The sequence below is a fragment of the Setaria italica genome, chromosome IV (genome assembly GCF_000263155.2).
Source record: "Setaria italica strain Yugu1 chromosome IV, Setaria_italica_v2.0, whole genome shotgun sequence".
NCBI lineage: Eukaryota > Viridiplantae > Streptophyta > Magnoliopsida > Poales > Poaceae > Setaria > Setaria italica.
In genome coordinates this window covers 33,477,791-33,505,327 of record NC_028453.1, presented here as the reverse complement: position 1 = coordinate 33,505,327, position 27,537 = coordinate 33,477,791, and the positions used below count along the sequence as shown (strand labels likewise).

Genomic DNA, 27,537 nt, shown 5'->3' with positions numbered 1-27,537 from the left:
CTGAATGATAGGGAAAAAATTATGTGCGGAAGTAAAAGCATCCATCTTGCCAATAGCGAAAAAAGATAGCAATATCATCCTTTATCGAGTAGGTGCATATCTCCTCTTTGTGATGTACATGGTTTCTCCTCTTTTATTGAGTAGGTGCATATCTCTTCTTTCCATCCTAGGCCAGCAGTTAGATTGCTCCGTACTCAGCAACTTTGGTTTTATGCTTGCTAACCAAACTGAAAAATACCGTGGTCGAGAACTTTGGTTTTACACTTGCTAAGCAGCTGTTTTTCAGCAAACTCGGTGGTGCAAATTTGGTTCTAACGCGAGTTTAACAGATCCAAAGGAGCTGAAATTTTATGAGCGGTTAGAACACAAATTTTCACACAACTTTGGTATTCAAAACTCATCTCAAAAGTTGACAGAAGTGGGAGTAAAAGTGAGATAAAAACAGGAACTAAATCTACCAGCATTTCTATCATTAAGATTACTTCAGGACAAGGCAAGTCTGGCCTGTGACAAGTTTCTTAATACAAGAAGGGTTCTCAACTCGAGGCTAACCTATTACATCACCACCCAAAATATAGGTTGCCGAGGAGTAACAACAAAAGATCAATTCGCTACAACAAAAACCTAGAAGTCATCTAAGTTGCCCACGGAGGAAGCGCTGTGTGCCGGAGAAGGAGCGTCGCCAACTCGGGGCGGAGACTGAATGCCCTCGAAGTCCATGCTCGAGACACCCTCAATCTCCTCGGAGTCTTCCTCCTCCTCCTCCTCCTCCATCGGGTCATTCTCCCCCTGCTGCTCCTGCACATGGATTTCATTTAACTCGGCGTGGTGCTCATCCAAATGCGCATTGGCAACAGCTAACTCCATCTCAACCTCTAACTTCTCCTCTGCGAGCACCAGCATATCGTGCTCCATATCTGTCACCTCCTCCTCCAGCTCAGTGATCCGGGTCTCCATGTCGGAGAACTGTATACCTCTCTGGATAAGCTCATACGACTGATCCACCAAATCTCTCTTGGTGGTAGTGAGAGCCTCCTGGGTGTCCATAGCTATCCGAGCCAAGGTAGCCATAGCTCTCCCCTGGAGCTCGATCAGTCGGTAAAGTGCATTCATACACCGCGCTGAGGTGGAAATTGTGCGTTGTGGGTGTGAGGCAGCCAACACCTCCATGTTGTTCATTTTGTCTAGCCACTCCGCATCCAGCCTGTCCCTAGCGGGAAACAAGCCAATCGGATCCAAGAGGACCTCGAAAGTGTGTAGTCTGCAGAACTGAGTGAGGGCCTGTAGGGCAGCAGACTCCCAAGTGTCCTCAAGGGTATGACCGTAGGTCAATACCTCAAGCTGTGGCCATTGTGGATGCTCTAGGGGAGGAGGTACGATCACGCGCACGCTGCACCTCTGCACCCCGTGCTCTAGGTACTCACGTCCCGCGTAAAGGGGCGGCGACTGGTACCCAAACCTCCTCAAGGTATCCCACAAGATAGCGGGAAAACCCTCGAAGTGTAGGCACGTGGAGTGGGAGGTGCCATCCGCGCCATGAATCACGTGCCCAGGAGCGGGCAAGCCGCTGCTGCTTTCTGCATTCTTGCTACTGCTTCGGCCACCGTTGCCTCGATTCTCCTTAGTGCCACAATATCCTCAGCTGCGACTCCCAAACTCTCTAGGCCTACTTCCAGTTCGTCGTCTGCTGTGTGCTCAACCTATACTTCCTCTTCTTGCTCCTCTTCGGCGTTCGGGTGAGTGACGATAGCTCCTTCGTCTACAGGCCTTGTCAGTACCTTCTTCTTCGATGGAGCCATGTGGTTGTGAGGCTACCACGAGGTTGGCGCCAAAACTGTTGGTTGAGGACACCACCAAAGTGGACTCCGTCACAACAGTTCGTGGGTTCACCTTCGGCAGGGACAAGACTTCCCCCAGCAAAGTGTCTTTAGGGAGTGTCTATCCTAACTTTCTATCTACAAGCTGAAGTTAAAGATGAACTAGGAACCATAAGTGCGAAACAGTAAATGCGAATAACATTTATTAGATTCGAACCACCCGTCTCATCAGTTACGGTGGCTCCACTATTTATAGGGAGATCAACCGCTGCAAAGTACAATTACAATTTACTATTACTCAACGCCTAGATTCCTAGAATATTCTAGGGTAAAACGGGAAATACGGTTTTTGTACGGACTCCTCCAGCTGGCTCCTCGTACAGCTCCCTCACTCCACGTGGCAGACCACATGACCTTTCAACGTACGCCTAGCTTCAGAGGTCGAGGTGCTCTTCATTGGGCCACTCCGCTTTTTCCTCCGAGGACGAGCCACAGCGCATTCAAGTCGGTTGCCGGCCCTCCCAAAGCCCCGCAGGCCGGACCGCCTTCGTTCTGTTCCGAAGGAGCCCTCGTACACCTAAGAGTTCTTCGTCACCGCTTTCTTCTTCTCTGCACTCAGAGTTCGCCACAAATCAAACAAGTCGTCATGGTTAGTAACGAAAGGACTTCTCCCTCTGAAAAGGATTCCGAAGGTAGTTTCCCCAACATAAACAATACCAAATAGAGTACCAACAAATAATCTACATTTTTAGAAAACTTTTGTACCAACTTCATATTTTTTTAAATTTGAAATGAATTACTTATGATTTATTTGATTAAATAAAAATTTTTAAATTTATAGAAAATACAAAACCACACTCGAATTTTTCTTTTTTTTAATGATTTCCTGCTCATGTTTGCAGCGGGACCTTTTCACTTCTTCCCCCCTCGGGGAGCTATTTCAGGCCGTTCGGAACGCATGAATTTGACATGAAAACAGTTCAAATTTTATAGACGAGAAAGAATCCCGCGCGTTCCAAATTGGTATCAACATGGACCTACATTATAGGCCACCTCCAAACCAACATTTTTTTTTCTTGGTGAGAGGCAGCATCCATCAACCTCGCGAGCTGCAGCAATGTCGCCTGTCAGGCTTGGAGGTTGAAGTAGATAGTGTAGAACTCGTCCCTCAAGGTGAACAACGGTTCCAGGAGGAAGCTCCTCCTCACCCCTCTGGCGGCGAAGCTCATTGGGTGGTACCGCCGCAGCGGCTCGGCCCGCGCGAAGGTCGCCGCCCGCCGGAACCCCGCGCCGCCGTCACCGCCGCGGTTCCGGACACCGCCGCAGCCGACCTGGACCTTCTCGCCGCCGCCGACCAAGAAGCACCCCGGCCTGGCCCCGAGCTCGAGGGACACCGATCCTGGACTGCCGTCGAGCCCCGGCACGACGTCGAGCAGCGCACCCGAGCTCTTGTCCGCGGACACCGTGAGCTTGTCCGTGACCACCATCCCCGGCATGTCGAACGGCTCCAGCATCGCGGTGGCCGTCGAGTTCGTGGCGGCGCTGGTGCCGGAGCCCTGGGGGATGAGCCTGAACGTCGCGTGGACGGCGGCGTCGGTGCCGCCGCTGTCCTTGGGCCGCTCCTGCATCTTCAGGGAGCCGTTCACGGCGGAGAGCACGAAAGCCTTGCCGCCGGATTCTTGCACCAGGGTCACCAGCTGGGAGTCAGATTCCGGAGGGACGGGGGTTATCCAGTCGGAGGGCGCGGCGGTGGCGCCGCCGGTCTTGGCGTCCCAGTCTCCGGTGGTGAGGCCAGCGAGGAGGAACGGTCCGAACAGGACCGCTTGTATAGACGCGTACTCCTGCCGATCATCTGAAGTTTCAGTTAACAGTAAGTCTTTTGAGGAAATTTCCATGTCCCATGTCGCCAGAGTGGGTGCAGCCAATTTTTAAAAGATTGACGTACAGAAAAAGTATTTATATATGTTACCAAATACCAATGGTTTATTGAAAAATTTATCGCGCTTCTTGTTGCAATTTTATTGTAAGTAGAACTTGAAAATCACCTTTTATTGCTTCAGTCCGTAGGTGGATAGGTAATTGGAGTGACAAGTGATCACCACTATTCCACTCCTTGCTAATTGTGAGGAAAGTCCCTGACAAAATCAAAGATAGTGTAAGAACTGTTCGTTCAAAAAAAAGATAGTGTAAGAACTTGGAATAATCATCACTTTAATCTATCAAACATTTTGTGGATATTCTTTTGTTCCTTTCAATTTATTTTTCTTCAGTTTATTTCACGCGAATGAACATACCTGGAGATGCTAATTCCAGAACCTTGTCATTCAAAGTTGCCTTTGCACCATTCAAAGATGTCCATGACGGCATTCTCACGTTCAATGTCGCAAATTGACCGTTTGTCTGCATGACAAAAACCAAACTGACTAAATGTGTACTCTACAATGAATCACCAAAGTTTTCTGTCACAATAGCATGAAGAATCTCATGTGGAATTTACCTTTGCAGATATGGAGAGTGACACCTGTAGGTACTGATCTGATGAGCTGAGAGGCTCTAGTTTCTGGGTGACAGTAAGGCCGGCAGTTCTCCAGTTGAACGTGCTCGGTATGAACTGAATAATGTAAAGTGCTGGTCTTTCACCTTTCTCCTCAAAGTAGATGGAATCCCCCAGTTTGGAGAAGGATTCTATCCCTGCAAACACAATGTTTTACATGATTCAGAACTTGCATTCCCATCCCAGTTTTTGGGAATAAAGAACTGTTTCACTCAAAAAAATAAAAAGAACTGTTTCACTTACCAGTGCCATAGCAACACCAGAATGAATTGAATTGAGTTCCCCAGCCATGGTAGCTCCTTGCCTTTGATCTCCCAGGGCCCTGTGGCAGCATGTAGATCATCACACCAGGATCCCTGCCTCTCTGGATGCTCAGCACGCCATTGATCAGCGCTCGCTCGTAGTAGTCCGCATATGCGATCTCCTTCGTCCATCTGAATAGATGGCGCGAAACCTGCAAGCTTTGTTCCACATATTCTAATTTGAATCCAGCCATGAAAAATGCAGTAGAAGTTTGGTGAACATGAACGGGTGAAGCACCTTGAGCATGTTGTAAGTTGTGCAGGACTCCTCAGTCTCAGTGGTCAGAGCACCAGCTAAACGCTTTGGATCGGACCTGACAGAAACCATTCAAGAATTTCAGACATGGCATGTCTGAAGAAAAAACTGAACTCAAGCATCTATGATTCATTACCAGAATTCACTGACAGATGTGCCGCCAGTCGCATAGGCATGGGAAGAATTCACTGTGTCCATGAAGAACGTTGCAATTTCCTGGTTCATGAGAGCCAGGTTTATGGTCAGCTTGATCTAGGAGTTGCATCAGAACAAGAGGGCAACTATTGGCAAGAATGGAAAATCGCAGTCTTTTACTCTTTTGAAATTTGGCATTAGAGGGTTTTTGTTTTTGCCAAATGACTTCCCTACCTACTGCACCTAGGCTAAACCTATGTGCAGTACTTTGAATTACCTTGTAAAGAGGATCACCTGTAACTTCGTATCGCATTTGCCCACCGACAACAACCGGAATATGCGTGTTGGCATGGAAATCCGAAAGACTGTCTGCCTGAAAGGCAAAACGATGGGGGCCAAAAGATCATGCAATGTTCAGAGAAGTGTTTTCATGCTGAAATTATTCAGGAGACAGCAATTTATTGTGCTTAATTAATTAGCTGACATAGATGTGTCAAGTAACTACAGAGGATTCATACAGTAGAAAACACTGAGTTTTTAAGAGTTGAGACCTGGACTGCAAGCAGCCCCAGGAAGCATGGCTTGTCGAAGAGATGCGCGAGCACCAGATGCCTCTGATCATTCTGCAAGCAGAGATGTCTTAGCAATTCCACTCACTCGAAATGGCGATTAGCGTATCGGCTCAAAGGATTAGCATCAAAGATTGATGAGCATTATTAGCAGATGATGGATATATACCGTGATGGAGTATAGCTGGTAGAGCACGTCGTTCATCCCGCCGGTCTCCTCGTTGAGCGACGCCCAGTGGCGCTCGATGCTGTAGCTCCGGATGACGCTGCCGACACGGCCGGCGAAGTAGTCGGCCATGGCGACCACCATCCCCAGCGCCTTGCCGTTGCCGGCCACGGCGTGCTGGTCCAGGAGGCCCTGCATGATCTTGTGGATGGTGTAGTAGGGCGCCCAGACGGGCTGGATGGCCTCGAAGCGGTCGAAGAACTCGGCAGGGAAGGCGGAGAGGTAGCCCGTGCCGGCGGCGCGCTGGCACTCGTGCAGCGCGTCCACCACCGCCGACATCCTGCCGGCGAGCGTGGCGTTGTGCGTGCTCGCCCACATCTTGGCCGCCGCGCTCAGGTAGTGCCCTGCGTGCCGGTTTGCAGTCATTATTAACTCCAGAATCATACAGTAAATATTTTTTTTGAAGGTTGTGTTCTGTAAACTCGTTCCAACAGCAGCGAAATGGTTAAGTAATTTGCCGCCAAGTTCGATCCGGTAAAGCAAACGAGTTGAGTTAGGCCGCACCACAGCCCAACAGGGTGGTTGCCTTGTTCGTATACGGGCCAGGTTCAATATGCGGAGGCCCATGATAGAGAGAGTCTAATCGGCTAATCGTATGTGCGTGCGAATCAAATTAGGCCCAGGAAATGGCGGTGCAGAGGAGAAAAGGTGGTGATGGTGAAACTGAAGAAAAATCATAGAAGATGCAGAGAAACCCACCACATCCCTCGTTTTCCGGTGTCTATGACAACTAGGAATGCAGGCAGTAAAAAATCGTTTGTTCAGTCACTAACTTCAACTTACTAACGTACTAGGAATACAAGAGGGTAATTATCATATAATATATCTGTTCACCACTTTACATTAACATTTTTTTTGTCTTAAAAACAGTTGCATAAATATAGGAAAAGTTAGCGAGGAACAATGTGTATGCAAGGCAAGCAGTTAGGAGAAAGTGGCATGTTCTTGTTATGGCGTGGGGAGACAAAAACAAGCAAGCCCGTAGGGTAGCCATGCATTGCAATTTGTAGGGCGCGTCCTCTCCCACTCCCGTGTCGGTGTCTCTCGGCGAGACCAATAATGCATGCTTTCACGAGGGCATCTCACGTGCTGCCTAACAAGACACGAGATCAGAGTGGAGTGGCATACCCTACAGGCTACAGCACCCACAAAAAACCCTTTCCACTCCCATGTCGCGTCGCGCGCCATGCCATTTCCACCGGAACGTCTCGTGCGTGTCGTGCCAGAGCGAGACACGAGCGGCACAGTAGTACTATCCCCGCCCGATCTGGCTGCTGGAGCACCAAGTAATGGCGAGCGCAGTAATGGCCGTGCCCGGCCGGGAACGGATCGGCGGATGGAGGCGCGACGTGACGTTACGCCGGAGGAGACGAGACGAGACGGCTGCGGCGGGCGTGCATGTGCGTGTGGGGTGACGACGGAGGGAGGGAGCGTGTGCGTACCGACGAAGTGGCCCCGGAGCTCGACGTCGGGGCCCTCCCAGCCGCCGTAGGGCTCCCCCGGCGCCGGCAGCCCCGCCTGGGCCCGGAAGCTCCAGACGAGGCGGTCGGCGTCCAGGAGCAGCAGGTACTCGAGGTTTGTCCGCTGCGCGCGCCCGTACGCCGCGTCGCCGTCGGGGTCCAGACGCACGTCGTGCAGGGACACCTCCTCCAGGAACGGCCCGGCTGCCGACGTTGACGCGCCGCCGCCGCCAGGCAGCTGGTGCTGGCCCTTGAACGACCGGTACAGCATCGCCCAGTCGAGCTCCTCCCCCTCCTCCGCGCCAGCGGCGGCGCGCAGCCCACCGCGCGGCGGCGGCATGAGGTCCATCCACGCGGCGTCGTCAGTGGGGTTGAGGTGGTCGTGGAACAGCTCGCGCCACCGCCACTCCGCCGCCCCGGGGGACGCCTGCAGCCGCGCCCGCACCGTGTGCGACGACAGCTGCGTCGGGATGTTGGTGCACTCCTTCGCCCTCACCGCCGCCACCACCGCCATCACCATCACCATCACCACAGCCCACGCCGCGCGCCACCGCGCCGCCATCCCAAGACGACCCGCCACCCCGCTCGCCCCCTCGGTGGCCACTACGCTACCACTCACTCTGACACACGCGCAGACACATATGGCCTCGCAAGGACGCCGAGATTTTATAAGCCATTTATGGTTTTATCCCCCTGCGCCCACACACGGCTGGAGAAACGGACAGCGTTTAAGCCTCGAACGACGGGCACGGGCATCATCAAGCAGTCTCGCGGCCAACGAGCCAGGGGTGACGATGACGGCCGACGGGCATCGGAGGCGCCGCGCGGAATGCCACGACGCGACACGACACGAGGAACGAGACCGGCCGCAACAACAACAAAAAAAATGAGGCCCTGGCCTGTGTCCTCATGGCCCTCATCCCAGTCACGGCCGTCGCCTCTCGCGCTCACATGTCGCCACAGGACACACGCGAGAGCTGGCCTGCTTGTCGCGGCGAGTGTCGGTTCCCCTTGTCACGGTGCGTGTTCCCCTTGTCACGTTGCGTCCCGTGAGGGAGAAATGGAGCGAGTAGCGGGAGGGCGGCGCCCCCGATGGTATCTGCGGCTCCTCTGGCCTTGCAATTGGAGGCATCGTCGTCGTCGACGGCGACGGTGGTGACGCCGCCGGATGGGGAGATCGCTCGGCGCGTCAGGAGAGGGCCGGCGGTTGGAGATTCCTGGTCCCGGTCGGGACCCGGGAGCCCGCAGCCAGATGCTACACGCTTCATCTTCGCCGTCACCTCGATCGGTGCTGTGCAAATCTTTTTCCTTGTCATGATCGTGACCACAGTACTCTATACTGCTGTTGGGCATTCGCTGGGCGGCACGATCGACAGGCACCTAATTGGGCCGCACGTATTTATGGTCACATCATCACAGCCGCATGTGCCTACGGATCATGGTTCGGCCCCTTTGCAACAGAGCCAAAAAAAAACAAAAAAAACACGATTTCATGTCTGAAAATGAACCTTTTGTGACGGAATTATTGTGGTATATGTAAGATTCTGGTGTTTGAAACTGAGCCTTACTGTTTGTAAAAGAACTGTTCTTGCGGGAAACAACGATCAAACGAATCACTTGAGACGGATTATTGTGCTCGCGTAAAATCCCGGAAACAGATCCTTGCTCGCCGCGGGAAATCAGCACGAGACAGCATCTACGGCGTCCAGTACATGCATCCATTCGATTCATCGCTTGTTGTTCATGGGGGGATCAGATACAGGGTGTCATTTGTACAGTCACTCCAACCACAGTGAGCAGGCGGCGCGTAGTGCCCCGATCCCATCCCATCAGCTAGCTGTCGCCGTCGCCGGAGACGAGGCTGAAGTAGACGGTGTAGAACTCGTCCTGGAGGCTCCGCAGCGGCTCCAGCAGGAACCCCCGCTCCGTCCCGCGCGCCGCGAAGCTCAGCGGGTCGTACCGCCTCAGCGGCGCCGCCCGCGCGAAGCTCGCCGCGCGCCGGAACGCCGCCTCATCGCCGTCTCCGCCGCCGTCGCCCCGGCACCCGACGCCGACCCGCGCGGCGTTCGCGCCGGCCGTCGTCACGAAGCACCCCGGCCTGCTGCCGAGCTCCAGGGACACCGATCCCGGCGCGCCGTCGAGCCCCGGCAAGGCGTTGAACAGCGTGTCGCGGCCGCAACCCGGGCGGCCGACGTCGAGGGCGTTGGTGACCGCCATGCCCGGCCGGTCGAACGGCTCGATCGTCACGTTCGGCCCTTGCAAACCGCGGCCGCTGGCAACATCCGGGCCGTGGACGCGGAACGTGGCGTGCACGCACGCGTCGGTCCCGGAGGCGGGCTCCTCCTGCATCGCCAGCTTCCTGTCGGCGACCGACACCGACAGGACGAGCGTCCGCCCGCCGGCGCTCTGCGTCAGGGTGACGAGCTGCGGGTTGAGCGACGCGGATTTGAGCGGGGTGACCCAGCCGGCGACGGAGGAGGCGTTGGTGGCGTTCACTTCCCAGATGCCAGGGGTCAGCCCGTCGTTGGAGTGGTTGCTGTCGGTCACCGGCAGGTTGCCGTGCGTCAGGCCGGCGAGGAGGTGCGGCCCGAACAGCACCGCTTGGATGGATGCATACTCAGGCCTGTCATCTGAAACCAAAAATCACCATTTCAGCCTCCAAGTTCAGACACTTAAATTTGTAGCTTCAGGAAAAAAAATTGCGCTCATCCGAAAATAATCAATGCTGATATCTGTCTGAGATTTCATACCTTTGATTGCCTCAGTTCTTAAGGTGATGGGGAATTTTAAGGTCAAGGTATCTTCATCCCAGAGCTTGGCCACAGTCAGGAAACCAGCTGCAAGGAAATTACAAAGCATGAAGCAGGAATCACTCATTGACTCAGATGGTCTCATATCAAAATAATATCAAATTTGTTCTAAAACAGAGTCAGGATAGTAGTAAAATACCATCACTGAAGTTGCCAGAGGCTGTCAGGTTGAGCTTTTCGCCATTTAGAGTCGCTATCACACCATCCGTGGATGTCCACGACGGGATCCTCACGCTCACCTTTGCTAGTTGGGCATCTCCCTGCATGTATGACAGTGTGAATGCAGAATAAAAAGTTGATACCATCCTGACTCCTGAATCCAATAATGCAGTCTCCAGATGATGGACTTGCTGACGGTGAAATCCATGAAACTACCTTTGCAGAAATGGCGAGCGAAACTTCAAAATAAGTATCCGTTGAGAAGAGAGGTTTCGCCTGCTGCTTGACAGTGAGACCTGCCGATTTCCAGTTGAAAGTGCTCGGTATGTACTGGATGATGTAGAGGCCTGGCGTTTCACCCTCCTCCAGGAAATATATGGAGTCCCCTACCTTCGAGAAAGATTCTATCCCTGACAATGCAAACCAGATGGTTCAGAAACCAACATAAACAAGAGCAAAATCATGTACGTGTCCAGGTAATTTACCTGTCCCGTAGCAGCACCAGAACGTGTCATTCGGACCTCCCCATCCTCCAGGGTTCATCGGCGGAAGGCCAGAGGGTGACAGGCCGCTGACGCTCTTGGATCGGCCAGGCCCCATGGGAAGGAAGTATAGCATGACACCAGGCTGTGTTCCCCTCTGGTTGCCCATGATCCCGTTGATGAGCAGCCTCTCGTAGTGGTCTGCGTACTTGGCTTCCTTCGTCCACCGGAACAGGTTCCGTGACACCTGCAGCGAAGCAAGTATCAGGATTGTGTTCTGCGCAATGTGATCAGAGACGAGGAGTGCACCTTGAGGAAGTTGTAGGTGGCGCAGGTCTCTTCGTTTGAGCTGATCTTGATCTCATCCACCAGTCTCTTCGGGTCATGCCTGGCATGTAAAACGAAATTGGAGCCGAAGATTACCATTGGCATCACGAATTCTCTGAGAAATGTGTATGGTGATGGTAAGCGTTATGACTCACCAGTGTTCCATGGTAGATGTGCCTCCTGTTGCGAATGTATGAGAAGAATTTACAACATCAAACAAGTACGTCGAGATGTCCTGTGCCATGATTATTTCTGTATTCAGTTCACTCAAATTGTAAGGGAAAAAAGAATTTACACATCATTTTAATTTCTGACTGAAATAACCCAATGGAACAGCAAAGAACATTGCTCATCATGACAAATTATGTGGTAAAATGTTTCAAATAACATGTTAACTTACCTTGTAAAGATTGTCACCAACGACTTCATATCTCTTCTGTGCACCGACAAGGACAGGCAGATGGGTATTAGCATGCAAACCTGATATGTCATCCTTCTGAAAGTTTTGATCAATGTATGAATATATTGGTTAACTGGTACTATGGAAAACTTATAAGAAAAAAAAATGAGAAAAACCACAAAGAAAACTGAAACTACTGACATGAAGACCAAGTGGTCCAAGGAAGCACGGTTTGTCGAAAAGATGAGCCATCGTCAAATGCTTCTGGTCTTTCTGCAGGGAGCATAGAAGCAATGCTGTAAGAACAGCGTAATACGACAGTTGTGCATATGCCATACACACAATCCAAGTCAAAATTTACTGCTAAATGCCATGGCGATAGGATCACCATTATAGTATACAGCTGGTACATGACGTCGTTGAATCCACCAGTCTCCTCGTTCATGGCCTCCCAATGCCTCTGAATAGTGTAATTCTGTATCAGATTCTTCACGCGGTTGCTGAAGTAGTCGGTCATCCACACCACCACATCAAGGCCTTTCTTGTTCCCAGCCAGTGTATACTGATCAAGAAGCCCCTGCATAATCTGTCAGAACACCGAACGTAGCGTCAGAAATCACAACAACAACAACAACAGATAATTCTCAGTTATATACAGCTTCATTCAACATATATGAAACTGAATCAGGCAATGCAAAAGGTTGGATGGAAATAATAAGGAACAGATTATTCAAGGAGATCAACGGTGGTCGTTGGCACATAATCGAAGTACCTTGTGCGTGGTGTAATAGGGCGACCATGCCTCGTCCAGCTGCTCGTAGGCGTCGAAGACGGCCTCGGGGTACGCCGCGAGGTAGCCCGTGCCCATCTTCTTCTGGCAGGTGTGGAGGACGTCCACCACCCTCGCCATCCGCTCCCTGAGGGTGCCGTTGCGCGTGCTCGCCCACATGTGCGCGCTCGCGCTCAGGTAGTGCCCTGCCAAACGAACACACAAGGCCAGCCGGCTCATCAGATCAAAATCGAACGGTCGAAAAATGGAGATCGGGGCGATTTCAGGGGAGACGTGTTGATCCCCGGAGGAGAAGGGAGGCCTGAACTGAAGAAACTGGCAACGAACCTGCGAAATGGCCGCGGAGCTGGCCGCCGGGCGCCTCCCAGCCGCCGTAGGGGTCCCCGACGGTGGGCAGGCCGGCCTGCCGGCGGAAGGTCCAGGTGAGGCGGTCGGGGTCGAGGTAGAGCAGGTACTCGAGGTTGGTCTGCTGCGCCCGCCAGTACATGGACGTGGACAACGATGCGGCGTCGCCGCCGCCGCCGCCGTCGTCGAGGCGGACGTCGTGCGGGGGCGCCGGCGACAGCAGCTCCCCCGGGGGGCCCGGCGGCCCGCCGCCGCGCGTGAGGCTGCGGTAGAGCGCCAGCCAGTCGAACTCGGTGCGGGCGTTGCCGCCGCGGAGCCTGCGCGGGAGCAGCGCCATCCACGTGGCCTCCTCCGTCGGGGTGAGGTGCGGAAGCCCGTCGTCGTGCCGCCCCCGCGTGCCGTTGAACAGCCGGTCCGTGCACAGGTGCAGCGCCGCGCCGCGCCGCACGGACGCCGTGCACAGCATCAGCATCAGCACCGCCGCCACCACCACCATCGGCGACGCCATTGCCATTGCCGTCGGCTCGATCGGCCGGTCGTCAATGCTACGACGACTGCAAGTCCAAGAACAGTGAGTGGACGATCCAACAATTTTGAGACGCCGGCGGCGAGTCACCGGGGAACGGGCGTATATATAGGCCGGTGGCATGGTCACTGGTTAGCTAGTGTGAGAAGACCAGGTCCATAAGCATTACTTTTCAAAAAAAAAAAAAAGTCGATAAGCGTCGGCATGCATGAAACGGCCGGGTGGATAAACCTTGCCCCAGCCAGTCGCAGTGCCCCCTCCGGCTCCGCAACCGCCGCCCGATTCGCTCGTCCCCTCCGAGTCCGACGCTCCCACCGCCGCAACTCGGATGATGATGACGAGCCTCTCTCTTCCGACTCTCTCCTTCCTTCGTCTCCGCGTAACCGCGTTCGTCTCCGGTAGCGAGTCGCAGAGCCCGTTTCCGCGCGTCACAATCATTGTATGTTCATGGTGATACAGACAACAGGAACCAATCATACGCACAAAAGCCTTCCTCAAATACCTATTGCCAACAATGCAAGTTTTCATCAGGGCAGTTGTTACTGCAGCTTTACAAAAAGAGAGACCATAAGGACCAACGATTTATGAAGATGATAATGTTTCGTCTCAACAGAAAAGTGGCACAAGCTGAATGCGCAACAGCTTCAACTGTAGATAGTCCTAACTCTGAATCAATAGGTTCTGTTTTGACCTGAACTGACAAGAGTGTCATTTGCGTTTATATTACTGCGGCGCACATGATGATAAGGATTTAGTAGGGAGCAAGCTACCAATGATTGAATTGTGTCTGAAGATACTTTGAAACAAGTTGGACCACTAAATCTGAAGATAGCCTAAAATTACCTCCCCAGAGAGAAATCCGACCAGTTGAAATTACTGCATTGCCACTTTACTGCGACAGCTGCACTTTTCTACAGTTAAATTGCCACTCTACTGTGACAGTTGCAGTTTTCTAATTGAATTGCCGCTTTACTGTGACAGCTGCAGTTTTCCACTGAAGAACCTCAGTCCACAAGGAGGAAGGAGCACATGACCAGTGAAGCCTGAGACACTGCCAAGGTGCCTGTCACCAAAATAAGTTTCAGATTACAAAGTTTTGTGCACTCAATATGCTTAAACATCTCCGTTTCGGAAAATGAGTGAACACTGTTTGTTTGCACAATGACACAAAATGCTGGAGGGAAAAAAAAATGCATGCAGCTGTCAGATTTAGCTTTTAGCCCTACAGAGATACTGCCACTCAATATACATTTTGAAGGTGCATATGAATTGAAATTCTGGAACAGGCTGTTGTTCCAAGAGAACTTAATCAAATTTATGGCATGGAATACTAAACTTTTATGTCATGTACCAACAAATAATACAAATGCTAATTACAGCTAGATGCAATTGAATACATATGCTCTGGAACTCTCTCTTCAGAAATGTAGAGGGTTGGATGGATGTAGATGTTTGAACTGATGGTTCGCAGTAGCTGAAGCATTTTTCAGTGCTTGCTATAGGATATACTGCCTACAAGGCAAGTGATTACCTCAAGCATGGGTTACATTATATGCTGCATGCATATTATCTGGCAATTTGCAAAGCTCCAAAACCTTTCACATCACCCAGGGAGACTGCAAGCATAATATGTGAAGCTATTATTAGAAGAGAAACAACTCTCAAATTTTTTTTCCTTGATAACCACAGTAGTATATCTTATGAAGTATGAACATGCTGAAAAAGAAATCGACCAGATGGATAGACATACCTCTGATTATGTCTTAAAGAATAGTACCTCGGCTTTGAACCCAGGCTGGTTACAGGGGTCTCATTGATCCCTTGAGTTCATTGCTCCACTGTTGCACCGCGAGACACTTTGGTTCTTAGAGTAGACTGAACAGACAGGAGAGCTAAGGAGAATTGCGTTTTTTTGCAAAAGAAGCATTTTCTGAATTACTGTAGTAATCTGAAATCAGTATGTGGAGCACATGATATTGATATTTTCCATTAGTTCCTCTCAGTGTGTTCAGTGAAAACCATTGCATATCTTTAACTGCAGTATTATCACAAGGGCAGCTCCCCCCTATCAGCAAAGCAATCTGAATAGTATAGCATCATATCTTTCACCAGTAATCTCCACAGGTGCAAGTTCCGTCTGTAATTATATGAAAGCGATTTTTGTCTCTGAGGGATATCTCCCTTCCATAAACTTTTGAAACAAACTTTGCAAAATTGTGGCAGTCAACACAGATGCGAAGATTCTTCATAACCCGGATGGTCAAGCCTGAAGGAGTACTCATCAGTCCAAAAGTTATGGCCAGTTTCTCACTGTGGCCAAGAAGCATGCGTTCTTTCTGCTCATCATCAACATCATGAAGTACACAGCTCAGATCAGGAACAAAACCAGCTGCCTTAATAGCAACATATATCTCCTTAATCTTAGCGTTTATGTCTTCCTTCTTGGGGTGGAAACGCTCACTGGAGTGGAAGGTGTGAATAACCTTGTCAAGAATCATCCAGCTCCGCCCTGGTTCCTTTATCACAGTCTTCTTAAACATTAACTTCCTCACTCTGAAAACATCTTTCCACATCCCAGAAGCAGCATAAATATTAGAAAGGATCACATAGTTGCCAGCATTTTCTGGTTCAATTTCAAGAAGCTTCTGAGCGACAAACTCGCCAACATGAACATTAACATGAACTCTACAAGCACCAAGCAATGAACCCCAAATTGCTCGAGTAGGTTCAAATGGCATCTTTTGTATCAAATTTAGTGCCTTTTGGAGTCGTCCAGAACGTCCAAGAAGATCAATAACACACCCGTAATGTTCAATATTGAGGAGTGTGCCCTGTTCTTTGCCTATAAGATCAAACATATCGAGGCCCTCATCAACCAGCCCACCATGACTATAGCCGGACAAAACAGCCAACAGAGTAACACTGTCAGGCTTCACTTCTTCACGCATTGATCTAAAAAGCTGGGCAACTTCATGTGCTAAGCCATGCCTTCCATATCCCATCAGTATCGCATTCCAGCTAACGACTGATCTCTTTGGCATGTTGTTGAATACCCTTCGTGAGTATAAAAGCTTGCCGCATTTGGAGTACATATCAATCAAAGAATTCTGTAAAACCATGAAAAATGGCAACTCTTTACGAAGTATTAGTCCATGAACCTGCTTGCCATAATCAAGGGAAGCAAGCCCAGACAGTGCATTGAGAAGGGCAGTGAAGGTAACTTCATTGCATTGCATCCCCTCATTGTACAACTGCCTGAACAAGTCCAAGGCTTCCTCATCAAGGCCCAATTGGGTGTAGCCAGATATAATGGCGGTATATGAAACAACATCCCTTGCTGGAAGCATATCGAACACCCTCCGAGCTTCTTGAACATTCTCTGACTTGGCATACATGTCAAGAAGGGCACTCCCTACAAACATGTGTAACTCAAAATTTGTTTTGACGGCAAAAGCATGGACTTGCTTGACCTGATGTATGCCTTGAGAGCCAGTACAGGATGTAAGGACTGATGCCAAAGTGAATTCATTAGGCTCGCATCCTGCCAGTTAGAAGTTAAATCGATTAAACATGTCATAAATTAGTAAAATAGCATTGCATACCCCATCCTGGAAGGATGTCAAATTGCTTGTGCTTGCTATAACAATGAACAAACTTGCAAACTTGATGACAAAGGACAGATAACAACAATGCATCAACAGAAGAGTACAATTATGATGCAAAGCTACATAATTTAGCTCAAGGATAGTGCTACAGTTTGCTCGCTAAAGCAGATAACAACAATGTGTCAACAGAAGAGTAGTATCCAACCGACAAATTCATAGAAAAAAAAAGGATAAGCATCTGACCAAGCATGCATGCAGTATAGACATTGTGGAACTCAAATTTTGTTTGGATACAGATATCAATGTAACATTATGCTACCTAAAAAAGATATAGTTTTGTTCATCATACATGCCCATTAGAGTATTGTACCAATTGCATTAAAAATGGAGACCTCTATGGTCCAAGGCCACATCTTATCATATTGGTCACTTTGTTAGTCAAATAAAAAGTGTAACTAGGGCAATAGAAGACTAAATGGTTGAAGTGATCTACCAGCTCTGAGCATCATGACGAACAGCTCCATGGCCTCGGCAGGCCGTTCGTTCTGAGAATACCCCGAGATCATGGCCGTCCATGAAACCACGTTCCGCTCGGGCATCCCGTCGAGCACGTTCCGCGCGTCCTCCAGCGCGCCGCACCTCGCGTACATGATCACCAGTCGCGTCGCCAGGTACAGCGCCGGGCGGTACCCCGCCGCCACCATGCGCGCGTGCACCTGCCGCCCCTCCCTGAGCGCCCGCCTCTCGACGCACTCCGTGACGGCGGTGTCGTAGTCGTGGAACCGAGCGGCGCCAGCCGACGGGAGCGCCGCCACCGCCGACGCGGAGCGGCGCGCGAGGCATACCGCCGCCGCGACACGACGGAAGCCGCGGGCGGCAAGCATTGGGAGTGTGGCGTCGTATCCGAGAGCCCCGGGATCGCGCGGGCATTTCACCGAGCACCTCGCGCGCACGCCGCCGCCGTTGTCGAGACGAGAGGTGGCGCCTGGCTCCTGCTCGTGGGCCCCACTACTGGACCTAAGAGGCAAAGGACGCTCACTTCCCGTCGGATCATCAATAGACGTTTCCGATGACAGTTCAGTGCAGGGTCTGTTTGGTAAATGTTACAAGATACAGGGGTGTGGTTGCAATATAGAAATGAAAATTATTTCCCACCGAGCCGGCCAAACTAGCAGCGAGGGAAAACATTTTGAAAAGCTTCTCCCATTTCGGAACGCGGCGAGCGCGGGCGGCGGCCGGAGAGGAGGAAGGCGACTGCTAGGGTTTCTCCCGCTGCCGAGTCGGGTCCCCGAGGTGACCACCGTCCCCTAATCCTCCTCTCGATCCCGCATTTCGCGTGCTCCCTCGGGAAGATCCGCCCGGATTGGGCGATTTTACATTCTAGGGTTTAGTCAAGTGAACCAATCTGAGTTTACGATTCTGTTCTTCGCTCTAGAAATGGAGGGGATGGTGATGGCCGTCGATTGCGGCGCCGCCGCCGGCGACGCGAAGGATGACCTCAAGTGCATATCCGGGCTGAGCACCATTCTCGTGGCCACCATCCAGGAGGTGAAGGACCAGGTCTCCCAGATGGAGTTCATATTCTGCAAGCAGCTCTTCCCGCACATCCAGACGAAGGCGAAGCTCGCGCAGGCGCGTTTTGACGCGATGAAGGCCAATGAGGATGAGTGGAGGAAGAGGGAGGCCAGCCTGGTGAGCCAGCTGGAGGAGCTGAGCAGCTGGAAGCGACAAGCGGAGGAGAGGCTGCTGCAGATGGGGAGCTCTATTGAGGAGATGAAGGGGAAGCTTGCGGATTCAGAGAGATTGGCTGTGAAGCATGAGGCTGAGAAGGAACGGCTTCTAGAGATGGAGGGTGTGGCTGCTGATGTGGTTGGTCGGCTCCAGAAGGGGATTAATGAGAAGGCTGCTGAGGTAGCCAGAGAGAGGGAGGCACATCAAAGGCTGTTGCAGCAGGTTGAACTGAAGGATAAGGATCTGCTTCTGGAACAGAGTAAGCGGAGGGACTTGATTGATGATTACACTCAGCTGAAGACAAACTACAAGCACCTGAAGTCTCAGTACAACTTTCTTCTTGGAAGGATTGATCAGAATGATGGCTCCAAGTCTCATGTAGACATTCCTGTAGATAAAAGAAACTCTGAAAGTCCTCCAAGTAAGAGAAAGCTCAAAGGTACAGCTATCTGAATTCCACAATCAGTCAATTTCTTCGACCTGCTTCAATTTTGTGAGTCATCACCATTTATTCCTGATTTAGTACTACCTGGAATAATTATGTGGGGGTGTGTATTCTTCTCATTATGAACTGTTGTGCCTGATGTTCTGATCAATGCCCTCAAGTAACGTTATTGTTAATTGGCTCTTATCATTGATGCTAGGAATTATTAATTGGACCTATGTCTTAACATTTTCTTCTTTGCTTGATTTTCAGATTTGGAGCACACAAACAAGGAGAGCATCCCGGTTGTTCCCATGACAAGAGACCTGAAGAAGCACACAAACAAGGAGAGCATGCCGGTTGTTCCCATGACAAGAGACCTGAAGAATGACTCTACTCCAGGTGCCAAAGCCCATGCTAGTTCAGTCAGGAATCCATTCAGGAACTCACGCCTTGCTTTGCCATCTGGCTCAACTAATCCACTGCCAAATAAAGCTGCCAGCAATTCAAAATTAGAAGCTATATCTAGCATTGCTGGCCCAAGTCTACACTGGAGAGAGACCCGGGCACGCAAAGAACCAGGTGTTGCAGATCCGCACGATGATTTCCTTGATACACCTCTGGAGGCTGTTAAGAATACTATCAGGAATCCTGCAACTCCAGAAGGTGCACAGGCTCTTGCTGCCTCTCCTCCTCAAGACATGGAATTCAACAATTCAGATGATGAAACTCAAGATATGAATAATGCAACTCAAGGCCTGAAGAACATTCCCAGCATGCCGGCTCCCAAGCAGCAAAGCACGATATCAGTACAGCCACCAAAGAAAGATTTCAAATACAGAGAGTCGGTAAGAAAGAAAGCTGATCGGGAGAACCTGAAAGGTGTCGAGTGCAAGCAGTGCAAGAAGTTCTATGACGCTGTTCTTCCAGATGGCCGTGCGAACGGTGATGGTGCGGGCTCTACAAGCTTGCGGTGTGAGCATCACGATGGTGTGTCCAGACATCGGTACAGGTATGCCCCACCTTTGACGCCGGAAGGGTTTTGGAACATTGGGTTTGAATCAGAAATGTAGTAGTACATTAAGTAGCAGGAAACCTTCAATAGTGTGTACAGATACAATATATTGTCATAAGGTAAGTTCTGTGTCGTCCCAAAAATATTTTAGCGATGCCCGCAACGAATTGCATGTTGCTGCTCATGTTGAATAAACGTACATCCTATTAAGGTCGATGGTAGGCGGTAAATACTGTCAGTAGGCTGAAGATGGAATGCTCTGTCAGTTTGTTATTGACTTAATGTAAATTCATCAGTTTGAACATTTACTGTAATGAATCATCTTTGATTACCATTGAAAAGCAACTCTCCTGCATTTGATAGAAAGAAGACATCTGGATAACAGTTTACCTCGACTGGTATCCTGAGTCCTTGTACTATGTAGAATTTGTTACAGCAAACCAAAGTTGACTGTCAGAAATATTAAGTTGTTGGGGGAATAACTGGAAGCCGATATTTATTTGAGTTCCTCCCCTCTTCTCAAGTACTCCCTCCGTCCCAAATTACTATTCGTTTTGACTTTTCCAGATACATAGAATTTGATATGCACCTGGATATATATTATGTCTAGATACGTAGCTAAAATTATGTATCTAGAAAAGTCAAAACGAATAGTAATTTGGGACGAAGGGAGTACTTCCTTGTAAATATTTATGTTTAGGACAAACTAATTAATTTAAAATGGACTAATTAGTTTGTTCTAAACATAAAACGAAGGCAACGCGTCATTTGAGTGAGAACGCAAAGCTTGGCTTTTAATGTCACTTCATTTTTGTTCTTCAGTCATGTGCTCTGTTCGAAATCCCGTGCAGCTATGCTCTATTTCATCCGCATTCAGTTTCACATGGACTCAAGTTCTCTTTAGAGAGTTTATTTCAGATGTGATATGAACAGGACGAATGCCTTGGTCCAGATAAATGGCGGCAAAGTTTCTCTTGTTAGCCAACGAATCTTCTTCGCCATCTATTTTTACATGTGCTGACGACATAGGTCTCTGGTCCCTGACGATTGACGTGCCCTAAAACACACGTGCTGACATGCCAACTAAAGCGTTTGTCTTGAGCTATGTACAAACTTCTCCCCAACGCAGCCAAATTGTACACATTCGTGTGTATGCGAAAAAAAAGGGTTGACAAACTTTTGCATTGGTTGAAAGGGTATAGGGCCCATAATGTTTGTCGTTCATCAAATAATGCTGCTCATATAACCTTAAGACAAATACACCAAGAATGCATCGGCATTCAGCAACAGACCAGGGTATATCGCTCGCCCATCTCTACAACGATAGCAGCAGGAAAGCGGGGTATCCTCGCTCATCCAAGATCCCATCCTCGTTTTTTAGCTCAGTAGCAACAGTATCTCTATCTCTATATGTACATCCAATCTCAAAATGTTGATTCCGCTCCGCTTGACATCGCCATGCACGGCCGCAGCCGTCATAGATTCGCAGCTAGTGTGTAGCTTGATCAACTGAAATTCCGTCGCCCACCGCATATGTTCAGCTTGCTCTCCTGACATGCTATCTACCGCTGCCGCTCACAAGCTCACAGCTCTGTCTTTAGCTTGCTCGCCGGGGGTTGTTGTGCTCCTGCAGAAAACCCATGAAAATGGATATCAAAGTCAGTGCAAGAATTCGAAAACTTCCGATCTCTAGACAGATGGTAATAAGTGGGAAACTGGTCCAAACCATCAAACCGAAATTTCAGAGGAGCAGTTGAATAAAACTCAGCCCATTGAATGTGAGCTCATGAACAAGAGATCTGCGTGTCCAGACTCCAGAGCTGAGCAGGGGGCCGCGCGATAAAGATGCTGGCCGGAGCACCGGACAGTGCTTGCTGTATGCCACTCAGCGCTGAGCAGGCACCGGTACACAAGAAGCTGTCAATTATTTCTGGGCAAAAACAGATTCTGCCAGCCATAATGCAGTACAGATATATCATCTACTCGTCAGGAGGGGTCCCCAAGGGGTTTAATGATTCCTGAACACTTTGCATGATTAGGCCTGTACCTCCAATAGCCCCTGTCTCTCCTCAAAGCGCTCTGCTTGGATCCAAGGCCGCAGATCGGTTGCCCAGATCGGAACGGCAGATCGCTGGGGCTGGTACGCCTTCTCTTCGATTTATTTCATTCATGCAGCTAAAGCTGTAGCTGTGTTCTAATGAAGCTAGCTTATTGCAGCTGGTTTAACTTGGATGGCATGCTGTAGGATCTACGATTCTATATAGCACACATCTTTGCAAAGATAAATAAATTGATCACTTAGGATGGCCTGGACTCAACACTACAGCAACAGTTTATTCCTCTACAATACCTATCCATTTCCAGTGCTGCCCTACATCTCACTACCTACAAGGGCAGAAGAACACCACACTGATCCAGCTATCAAAGACATTTATAATAGAAATGTAGCTTTAGTCTTTAATAAAAATGTAAGTTGGCAGATCTTGTCGTCGTGCATCATCTGGTATATGTCAGGATGAAATGAATAGCTCATTCATGCATTTGCTTGTTAAATTCAATGTTTATTATAGTAGGGAAAAAAAACCACAGCCCCATGCTGCAGATAGTGGCATTCAGGCTGAAGTAGTTTCCAGCTGGCTAGCTCCAACATATCAAATTGGACGCCAGAGACCCAGACAAGTAGTGGACAACTTACAGAAATAGTGGGCCCGTTCACAGTTGTACGAGTGGTCAGAAGGGCCCAAAGGGACCAGATCTGCATCTACAGGCCTTATGCAGCCAAGCCCAAACAGAACGATGGGGGCGATATGGTTTCTGGTTCTGGACATGCATTTATTGATTCGGGCCATCGGCAACAACCGGTTGGCCCCCCAGTGCCAGAGAGAACAGATCCACCAGACCAACACACCCATGGCCCCCTTTGCTTTACCACCCGAAATAGTGGCGATGATGGCTATAATGATTGAACAAACAAATTAAAAGGGGCCAAGATCCAAGATATACACTCTAATCTGATCTTTCTAGCAAAGTTATAGGCTCATATAGTCATATGCTTTCTTCTGGTATGAAGATAGCTAATGTCAAATAGCTCAAGCTACGGAGAGAAAATTTTCGCACCCAAAAGGGGCACAACAATTCAGATTAGACGTCTCTGTTACATTCAAATCCACAAGCAAACAGAGGAGTTTCTATATGGGATCTATTGTTAGTTATTGTGTTTATTAGCTCGTGCAAAATAGGTGGTCACTTGGACACTGTAGCACCACATGCTTTTGTATGTCTTTTTCTTCACCTGTGTTTCTTCAATAATACTGATACTATTTGCAAACTGGGCCAATGCAACAGCAAAGCTAGCATATTCAAGATTTGATCATGACTGTAAGATGGTTTGGTATATACTTCAGTAATTTTCCCTAGTAGAAAAACACACTTTAAATATTTACCTATCTGTAAGTTTACTGAACACTATCGACAAAGTAAGAGACAAAAGTTGTGGTCCAAGCAAGGCTGAGATACTTGAAGTAAATGACAAACTTCTACATTCAGTCAGGAAGGTGTTATAGGATTGCATGCAATTTTACCAGAGCTTGTTAGATCGTAGCCGAAGAGAGAAGGGCTGGAGCTGCTAAAGACGGGAGGATGTCCATCCCCTCGCTTTTCCCACTGTGATGGCGCTTGGTGTGGATGCGCTAAATCACCATGCCAGAACTGCTGTTGAAGTTGCATCAGATGCCTTGCTCCATGAACACCCATTTCTGGCCAGGTGACCTGCTCCAAGTCGATTCCATTCTTGCAGTTCAAGCCTGCTATTCTTCCACACTGTAAATGTAGTAGTAAGAATACAATTAACGGTTCAAAAAATCTAAAAGGAACAAGTACTATGTTTTCCAGCAAGAAAATAACAAGCTTCGATACATACAAGGCATTGATTCAGTCAGTCAGTTGAGTATATGATTGCTTCCACAGAATTTACTATGAACCTTTTCAAGGCTTTTCTGAATATGTAACGTTCCTATAAGTAGTATGTGGGTCTCAGCCAAGATACTCTAATCATGCATTTATCAAGCAAATCTTAGATCATTATTAATAGGATTTGTTCAGATGATATCTAGTGATGTAAATGTGTTAAATTCAGGGCATTCGCAATCGACCTTGGTTCAGCCATCCAGTTACAAGCAGACAAGATTTTCTCTAAAGGCAAACCTAAAGTTTGGATCCCCGCAACAATGTTAAACCAACAGGCTGTCTAGGTAGACACAAGAGTGAACAATATTCCTAAACACTTCCCGTTGGCAGTATTCAAAGAAGCCTTGGGAAATGGCAACCTCATGAATCAGAAAATGACAACTTTTGCCATTTCTTCCATGTATAACTAACTGACTACAGGGCACATATAGCTGTTACAGTAGCTTGGTTGCTTAAAACAACTAGGTATGTTGCAAAATAGCCCTTCCCAACTAGGCTAGGATAAGAAAGAGCAGCAGCATATTAAAGAGTACGCATGAGGCATCCTCCTAGTACTGATTGTGACAGCATGAAATATATGGTAAATAAAGCAGCTAAGTGCTAGAAAGAGATTTTTTTTTTTTGAAAAGGCTAGAAAGAGATTCTGCAGAAGCCAAACATTCGGATAGGAAAACTTCCAAGAGTGAGCTTATATAATAGTTTTCATTAATCAGGTACGCTACTCCAGGAAAAAGCTTTGCTTGAAAAGAAACATTTCTGTAAATCTATGCAGGCCCAACTTGTGGAAAGCTGACAAAAAGGGGATGGCTGCATAAGTACCTCTGTGGTCAGAAAGCTGTCTAGCCCACCAAAGTCGACCCTTGGGTTTACAGCTGCGAGCCTCATTGACAAGTACTGGGCCAACCACAATCACCAAACAGTAATGAGATTAGCAGAAAGAAACTCCTTGTTATGTTGGCAAAAACGGAAATGGGCATTTGAGATTTACAGGTTGTACAGGGGATATCAACAGTTACCTCAACTTGCCTTTGGAGAGACTGAACATGATTAATGATCTCATCCAGCACCAGCGCTGTTCCTGATACCTGACAGGGCCCAAAAAGCAAACAACGTTAATAAAGTCATTCCTCCCCTCAGTTTTTCCAATGAATTATGCGATTAAAAAGAAAACAAAATCATATGGAAAACCACCTAAAGTTTCTTTAACTTTGGAACAAAACTTGAAACACTATTCCACAGAGACAATTGAGTTAAAAAAACGTAGCACAGCCAATAGCTTCATAACAATGGTCAATGGTTACTGTTGGATCTTGCGTTATCCAGTAACAGCTCCCCTCTTGAGAGCAAACAGTAGTTGGAAGAAGTTTTGAGCCTATACTACATTGTACCCCAAAGATACCAGTCCACATCTGCCAGCCCTTTGTATGTTTGTTGAAGGCAACACGAAACCTCACAGGAAATTGACCTACACCACCAAAATCTCCCACATTGATTGCCATCTCCAGAGTGCAGACCAAAAGCTGCTGTCCTTGGGATGAAAAACTAATGGTCAAACCACCCCAGCAGCAATGGCACACACCAACCACTGCCCATAAACCGCACGCACCAACGAAAACCAACCAAGCTCCATCCTCCATCTCTCCCCAGTGGCAGCCTATCCATCCAGGCACCTCCTCACACGCATCCTTGCCTCCAGATCCCCACAACCAAAGATGCCGACCCATAATCAATCACATTACTTGCCAGCGCAAAAAGGATAGCAACATTCCATAAGGATAGGAGGATGGAGGCCTCATGGCACTGTCACGACGACCAAGCCGGCCACAGCCCCCCTCCCTTCCATCATCTCCATTAAGCTAGCCGCCCCCGGCGCCTTTTTAAAGCGGCTGCCACATTCTGCCCAGACAACCACAGCCAAGGCCCCCGGTTAGGTGCGCCGGATCAAGCTTTATCGTCCGCAAGGAAGTCGAGCCAATCCCCCACCCGCGTCGTGCAACACAACGCGCCCATATGGACGTGTCGGCCGCACGGTGGCCGAATAACCCGGCACTGCCACGTTTTGGAACGCACTGCATTGAAGCTAGCTACCCCCGCGAGCGTTTGCAAGGACTGAGGCAAGAAGACGGGCGAGCATGCTGCACGCCAGCGAGGGGGTCTAGCATTTTGGGTTGCAGTGCACTTGCACAGTTGCGGACGCAGGGCGCTGAGCAAAGGGAGGAGGACCATTTGGACGTGGCCTGTCATCAAAAGCAGTAAAAAGACCACCGAAAGCAGGGAAAAGAGTGTACTTGGCGCGTAGGAGAAACGAAATTTAATGGAAGCTACGCGACATGGTTTACGCTTCCATCCAAAGGCAATGCGAAATGGAAATGTAATAAACGAATTGATAAATAAATAAACGGGAAGAAAGTAAATGGTGAGGTAATGCGGGGCACGGACCTTGCTGCAGCCGGGGACCAGCTCCTTGAGCAGCTCCATCCTCGCATTGATCTTCTCGCGTCTCGCCTGGATGAATTTTAATTTTGTTTAAGAAAGAGGAGAAAAGGTGATTAACTTTTTGATGAAACTGGGGAAGAATGGGTGGGCGAAGAATAATCAAGTGATTAGCGGCGAAAGGGACCCCGAAAAGGGATTGCGGCGACGTCACCACGTCCTAATCACCCAATCATTGGCATAAACCCCGCGAATCTAATCCCTCGAGGCTGGCTTAGGCGCGGCGAGCGGGAACGCGATTAGAGGCGGCGAGCCGCCGGCGGCGGGGAGGAGGAAGGGGGGTAAGTACTCACCCGCTCGGCGAGGCTGTGGCTATCCGTGGCCTGGCCCCGCCTGGCCCGCACGTGCACGTACGCCGGCTTCTCGTCCTCGCCGTCGCCGCCCGCGGGCTTCTCCTCCGCCGTCTTCCCCTTCTTCGCTGACTTCCCCTGCGCGGCAGACACCAGAGAAATCGAAAAGTAAGCTCCGGCGAGGGCTAGTAAGGTTCGGAGAGGGGAGCACGTGGGAATGCAGGCGCGTGGTGTGGGGCTCTACCTTGGAGGCGCGGTCGGCGGGTTGGTCGGCCTTGCGCTTGCCGGCGTTAGCGGCGGCGGCGGCGGCGGGAGGGGCCGGGGGCGGGGGCGGAGGCGGGGTTGGGGACGGGGAGGACGGGGACGGGGACGCGAACGCGGAGAAGCGCGCGGCGCGGTCCACGAGGTGCGGGTCGGAAGGGAAGGTGGGCGCGGGCGCGGGTGCGGGAGCGGGAGCGGGCGGCGCCGCCGCCGCGCGGGGGAGGAGCAGCTCCATGGCCTGGGAGGTGGGGAGCCCCAGCAGCGCCGTGAAGGAGCCCCCGCCTCCTCCTCTGCCGGCGGCGGATGAAGCGGAGACGGCGGGCCCTGTGGCCGGCGCGGCGGCGGGAATCAGCGCTGCCTGGATCTCGCCCCCGGCGGCGGGGAGCTCCGGTGGCAGTGGCAAGCGGTGTCGCATTGGCGCGGCGGATGCGTCCGGGACGAGGGAAGCGGAGGCTGAGGCGGGGAGGGGAGGGGGGGGAAGCGGTGGTGGTATATATAGGGGGGCCGACGCTGAGGCGACAGGGTGGCGTGGTGTGGGTGTGCCGCGCGTGATCTGCTGCGCTCGCGTTTGCTCCTCACGGCTTCCTCTTCCTC

General features: G+C 50.1%; 5 protein-coding genes across 6 annotated transcripts; 1 reads left to right on the top strand and 4 right to left on the bottom strand.

The window, feature by feature from the left end:
- Positions 1–2,780: 2,780 nt before the first annotated feature.
- LOC101776480 lies at positions 2,781–8,113 on the bottom strand. Its single transcript, XM_004965834.3, has 11 exons — positions 7,302–8,113; positions 5,803–6,203; positions 5,616–5,687; positions 5,342–5,437; positions 5,066–5,145; positions 4,912–4,987; positions 4,615–4,825; positions 4,315–4,508; positions 4,112–4,217; positions 3,863–3,952; positions 2,781–3,669 (listed from the first exon to the last, which is right to left on the bottom strand). The coding sequence occupies exons 1-11, from the start codon at positions 7,879–7,881 to the stop codon at positions 2,945–2,947; spliced, it is 2,631 nt and encodes an 876-aa protein (XP_004965891.1). The 5' UTR covers positions 7,882–8,113; the 3' UTR covers positions 2,781–2,944.
- A 751-nt stretch (positions 8,114–8,864) lies between these two features.
- Positions 8,865–9,961, bottom strand: LOC111256974. The gene has a single exon (XM_022825781.1). It carries the CDS (start codon positions 9,666–9,668, stop codon positions 9,153–9,155), a length of 516 nt encoding a protein of 171 aa, XP_022681516.1. The 5' UTR covers positions 9,669–9,961; the 3' UTR covers positions 8,865–9,152.
- Positions 9,962–11,121: 1,160 nt separating this feature from the next.
- On the bottom strand, positions 11,122–17,777 carry LOC101776077 (putative pentatricopeptide repeat-containing protein At3g13770, mitochondrial). 2 transcript variants are annotated; one of them, XM_022825779.1, is made up of 10 exons: positions 14,909–15,252; positions 14,690–14,774; positions 14,002–14,221; positions 12,615–13,660; positions 12,270–12,472; positions 11,886–12,083; positions 11,699–11,770; positions 11,498–11,593; positions 11,253–11,349; positions 11,122–11,158 (listed from the first exon to the last, which is right to left on the bottom strand). In XM_022825779.1, exons 4-9 carry the CDS (start codon positions 13,279–13,281, stop codon positions 11,344–11,346), a joined length of 1,242 nt encoding a protein of 413 aa, XP_022681514.1. In that variant the 5' UTR covers positions 13,282–13,660; positions 14,002–14,221; positions 14,690–14,774; positions 14,909–15,252; the 3' UTR covers positions 11,122–11,158; positions 11,253–11,343. The 2 variants fall into 2 exon arrangements, with proteins under 2 accessions (XP_022681514.1, XP_012701080.1); XM_012845626.2 differs by lacking the exons at positions 11,122–11,158; positions 11,253–11,349; positions 11,498–11,593; ... (2 more) ...; positions 12,270–12,472; positions 12,615–13,660 and adding an exon at positions 17,257–17,777 and having other exon boundaries at positions 13,722–14,221; positions 14,909–16,699.
- Positions 17,778–17,924: 147 nt separating this feature from the next.
- On the top strand, positions 17,925–20,274 carry LOC101775671 (protein gamma response 1). The gene is made up of 3 exons (XM_004965832.3): positions 17,925–18,056; positions 18,199–18,933; positions 19,192–20,274. Exons 2-3 carry the CDS (start codon positions 18,201–18,203, stop codon positions 19,989–19,991), a joined length of 1,533 nt encoding a protein of 510 aa, XP_004965889.1. The 5' UTR covers positions 17,925–18,056; positions 18,199–18,200; the 3' UTR covers positions 19,992–20,274.
- Positions 20,275–21,088: 814 nt separating this feature from the next.
- LOC101785798 (transcription factor bHLH48) lies at positions 21,089–27,522 on the bottom strand. Its single transcript, XM_012845627.3, has 7 exons — positions 26,927–27,522; positions 26,686–26,820; positions 26,339–26,404; positions 24,916–24,984; positions 24,719–24,793; positions 23,515–23,752; positions 21,089–21,560 (listed from the first exon to the last, which is right to left on the bottom strand). The coding sequence occupies exons 1-7, from the start codon at positions 27,356–27,358 to the stop codon at positions 21,517–21,519; spliced, it is 1,059 nt and encodes a 352-aa protein (XP_012701081.3). The 5' UTR covers positions 27,359–27,522; the 3' UTR covers positions 21,089–21,516.
- Positions 27,523–27,537: the final 15 nt, after the last annotated feature.

Coding starts and splice junctions, on each gene's coding strand:
- LOC101776480 (XM_004965834.3), bottom strand. CDS start 7,881: ATGGCGGCGCGGTGGCGCGCGGCGTGGGCTGTGGTGATGGTGATGGTG. Junction 4,988..5,065: donor ACATCTGTCAGTGAATTCTG/GTAATGAATCAT, acceptor GGTTTCTGTCAG/GTCCGATCCAAAGCGTTTAG. Junction 4,509..4,614: donor CTGGTGTTGCTATGGCACTG/GTAAGTGAAACA, acceptor TTGTGTTTGCAG/GGATAGAATCCTTCTCCAAA.
- LOC111256974 (XM_022825781.1), bottom strand. CDS start 9,668: ATGCAGGAGGAGCCCGCCTCCGGGACCGACGCGTGCGTGCACGCCACG.
- LOC101776077 (XM_012845626.2), bottom strand. CDS start 17,647: ATGCTTGCCGCCCGCGGCTTCCGTCGTGTCGCGGCGGCGGTATGCCTC. Junction 16,700..17,256: donor CGTCATGATGCTCAGAGCTG/GTAGATCACTTC, acceptor TCTAACTGGCAG/GATGCGAGCCTAATGAATTC.
- LOC101775671 (XM_004965832.3), top strand. CDS start 18,201: ATGGAGGGGATGGTGATGGCCGTCGATTGCGGCGCCGCCGCCGGCGAC. Junction 18,934..19,191: donor AAGTAAGAGAAAGCTCAAAG/GTACAGCTATCT, acceptor CTTGATTTTCAG/ATTTGGAGCACACAAACAAG.
- LOC101785798 (XM_012845627.3), bottom strand. CDS start 27,358: ATGCGACACCGCTTGCCACTGCCACCGGAGCTCCCCGCCGCCGGGGGC. Junction 24,985..26,338: donor TGGTCCCCGGCTGCAGCAAG/GTCCGTGCCCCG, acceptor GGGCCCTGTCAG/GTATCAGGAACAGCGCTGGT. Junction 24,794..24,915: donor CTCTCCAAAGGCAAGTTGAG/GTAACTGTTGAT, acceptor TGGTTGGCCCAG/TACTTGTCAATGAGGCTCGC.